General features: G+C 46.1%; 1 protein-coding gene across 1 annotated transcript; it reads right to left on the bottom strand.

Annotated features, from left to right (window-relative positions):
• Positions 1 to 281: 281 nt before the first annotated feature.
• LOC149947907 (uncharacterized protein F54H12.2-like) lies at positions 282 to 815 on the bottom strand. The gene has a single exon (XM_090170983.1). The coding sequence runs from the start codon at positions 813 to 815 to the stop codon at positions 282 to 284; it is 534 nt and encodes a 177-aa protein (XP_090027109.1).
• Between the last annotated feature and the right edge of the window lie 1323 nt (positions 816 to 2138).

The raw sequence follows: 2138 nt of genomic DNA on the forward strand, positions 1-2138 counted from the left end.
AAAATACACGCAAAAACCTCCACACGTCACGCTTAAATTTCCTTGAAGTTGTAAATAGTTAAATGTCACAGTTTTACTATTTCTTTCGACAAAGTCATTAAAGCGAAACATATCTGGTGGGTTACCGTAGGAGTCGAACATCTCGGTAATTGTATTATTCTTCGAGAAATACAAAACTATCCAGTGCTGACCATCGTCATTCGACGTATCCGTGTTCATGATTTACCAACTTTGGTAGTTGGTCCGCGGCGAAAACACCTCGAAATAAGTCTCTAGTGAAATTATCTTTCTCCAAAATTCTCGTTAGCTGCATTGTGTTCATTCAAGTCGAAGATTACGGTTCGGTTCTTATCAATTTCAATCAAACTCTGGAATTCCGCGTAAACAATTACGGCAATCCTTTCGGGTAACGCGGAAGCGAATTTCATTTCCAGCCTCAAATTTCCGTTTTTAACAAGATGAAAATGAGAGGCATTGTTCATTAAATCGGCGGTCAAATCGTAGACGAAAAGGCAATTTCCACCGGCATAATATTCGCGACTTATTTGGTTTCCCTCGTCAATGTTCCACTGACCCGTTTGATGAAATAAATTGCTGTACGCTTGGATGTAGCTATGCTCCGCGAAGTTAGGTGTTAGGGATTTATGTGGAACGCTACTGCCGTCGACGAACAAACCAATGTGGTTTAAATTGAAATGCTGGAAACTATATGGCGACGATTTAAGTTCACCTAGAAACGCGGTTTGCTCAACCATCCCGATTACGACTTTATTCGGAATTTGTCCGGTAAATAAATGATCTTGCACGACGCTCATATTACCCCTCGGAATCGAAAACGACATCACTTCCGTGCGAGAAATTTGGTACTTCGCTCTCGACATTTGTAACACTTTGGCGTGTGATAGTGGGATTTCGGGAATTAACTTGACTTTTCTCAAATACAACGAAGCCGATTTAATGTCCAATTTACATTTTACGTCAGAGTGTAAACAAAATTCGGTATTTGGTTTCCCAAAAACAAATTTTAAATCTACCAAGTTCAAAAGGAAGCGCCGCTGTTGAAAAATATCTAAATGAAGAGCGCCGATCATATCTATAGTTCCCTTTTGAGCGAAGTTGGCTCCTTGTAAGAAACCTCTATTATTCACGAAATCGTTGAACTCGTACGCCGTGTCGCGATAGAATAGGCCACTGGTAAGATGACTCGTTTAAGCAGAGTCTAAAATGGTTTACATAGTTTGAATCATACTTTTGTACGGGTAATTCTGAGTGGAAGGAAACACTGATTTTTCGTTTAAAAATAAATGGACTTCGGGAAATAGACTGTGCAAAAACAAATTGATGGGGGCTACATTATCCGCCGGGGTCGTAACCACCCCCGCCGGAGTAACAACGGTGGCAAGATCCGTTTTCCATTTTTACATCCACCTGAACGTGAAGGAGAGTTTGTGATAGGTCGATGTACGCTTCGGAATTCCCACTAATGCAAAACGTTAACGCTGAATTGTTGCTAATGCTGGAAATGGGGTTGTATTCGACCCATTCGCCAGTGTGTCTGAATTTATAGCCCGGTGTACCTAGTAACAGAGACCATACCACCGGAGGCCTATCATCATAGTACCCTACGCCAGCGTCCCCAAGCCCGGACAGGTGACAAAACCAGCATGGGTAGGAGAACCCCACTACTGATGGTCGCACCTTGGACGCAAGCCACTCAACCCAGCAGAAGGAGCAGCAACGGGTGGACCAATCCCCACTTCGCTCACAGCAGTGGGAGTAAGAGTGGATGCTATAGCAACTCCAGCCGACACCCCACCTACAGAGGCAGAGAGTCAAACCCTTTGGAGAGAGCTCCTAAAGGGGAACGACGAGCACACAGCAGTCCACATAACCCGGCACAGCTGGCACCGGAGATCCCGGTGGGAGTCCAAAAGGCCGGGAAACAGGACCGCCGTGCCCTCATACGGAGGCCCGCAGCCCCACAGCAGGCTACCCAATCCGCCGAGGCGGCCAGTTTGCACGGACCCCCTCCGTTAGCCTGGGCCGAAACCTAGTATCCAGCCCCTACCTGACCGAAGTCGGAGGTGGAGATAGGACCATTTGAGCAGAGCCAACATCTCCCAGTGCGCCACCGCCCT

The sequence above is a fragment of the Leiobunum rupestre genome, chromosome 4 (assembly GCF_980474605.1).
Source record: "Leiobunum rupestre chromosome 4, qqLeiRupe1.1.hap1, whole genome shotgun sequence".
Lineage (NCBI taxonomy): Eukaryota > Metazoa > Arthropoda > Arachnida > Opiliones > Sclerosomatidae > Leiobunum > Leiobunum rupestre.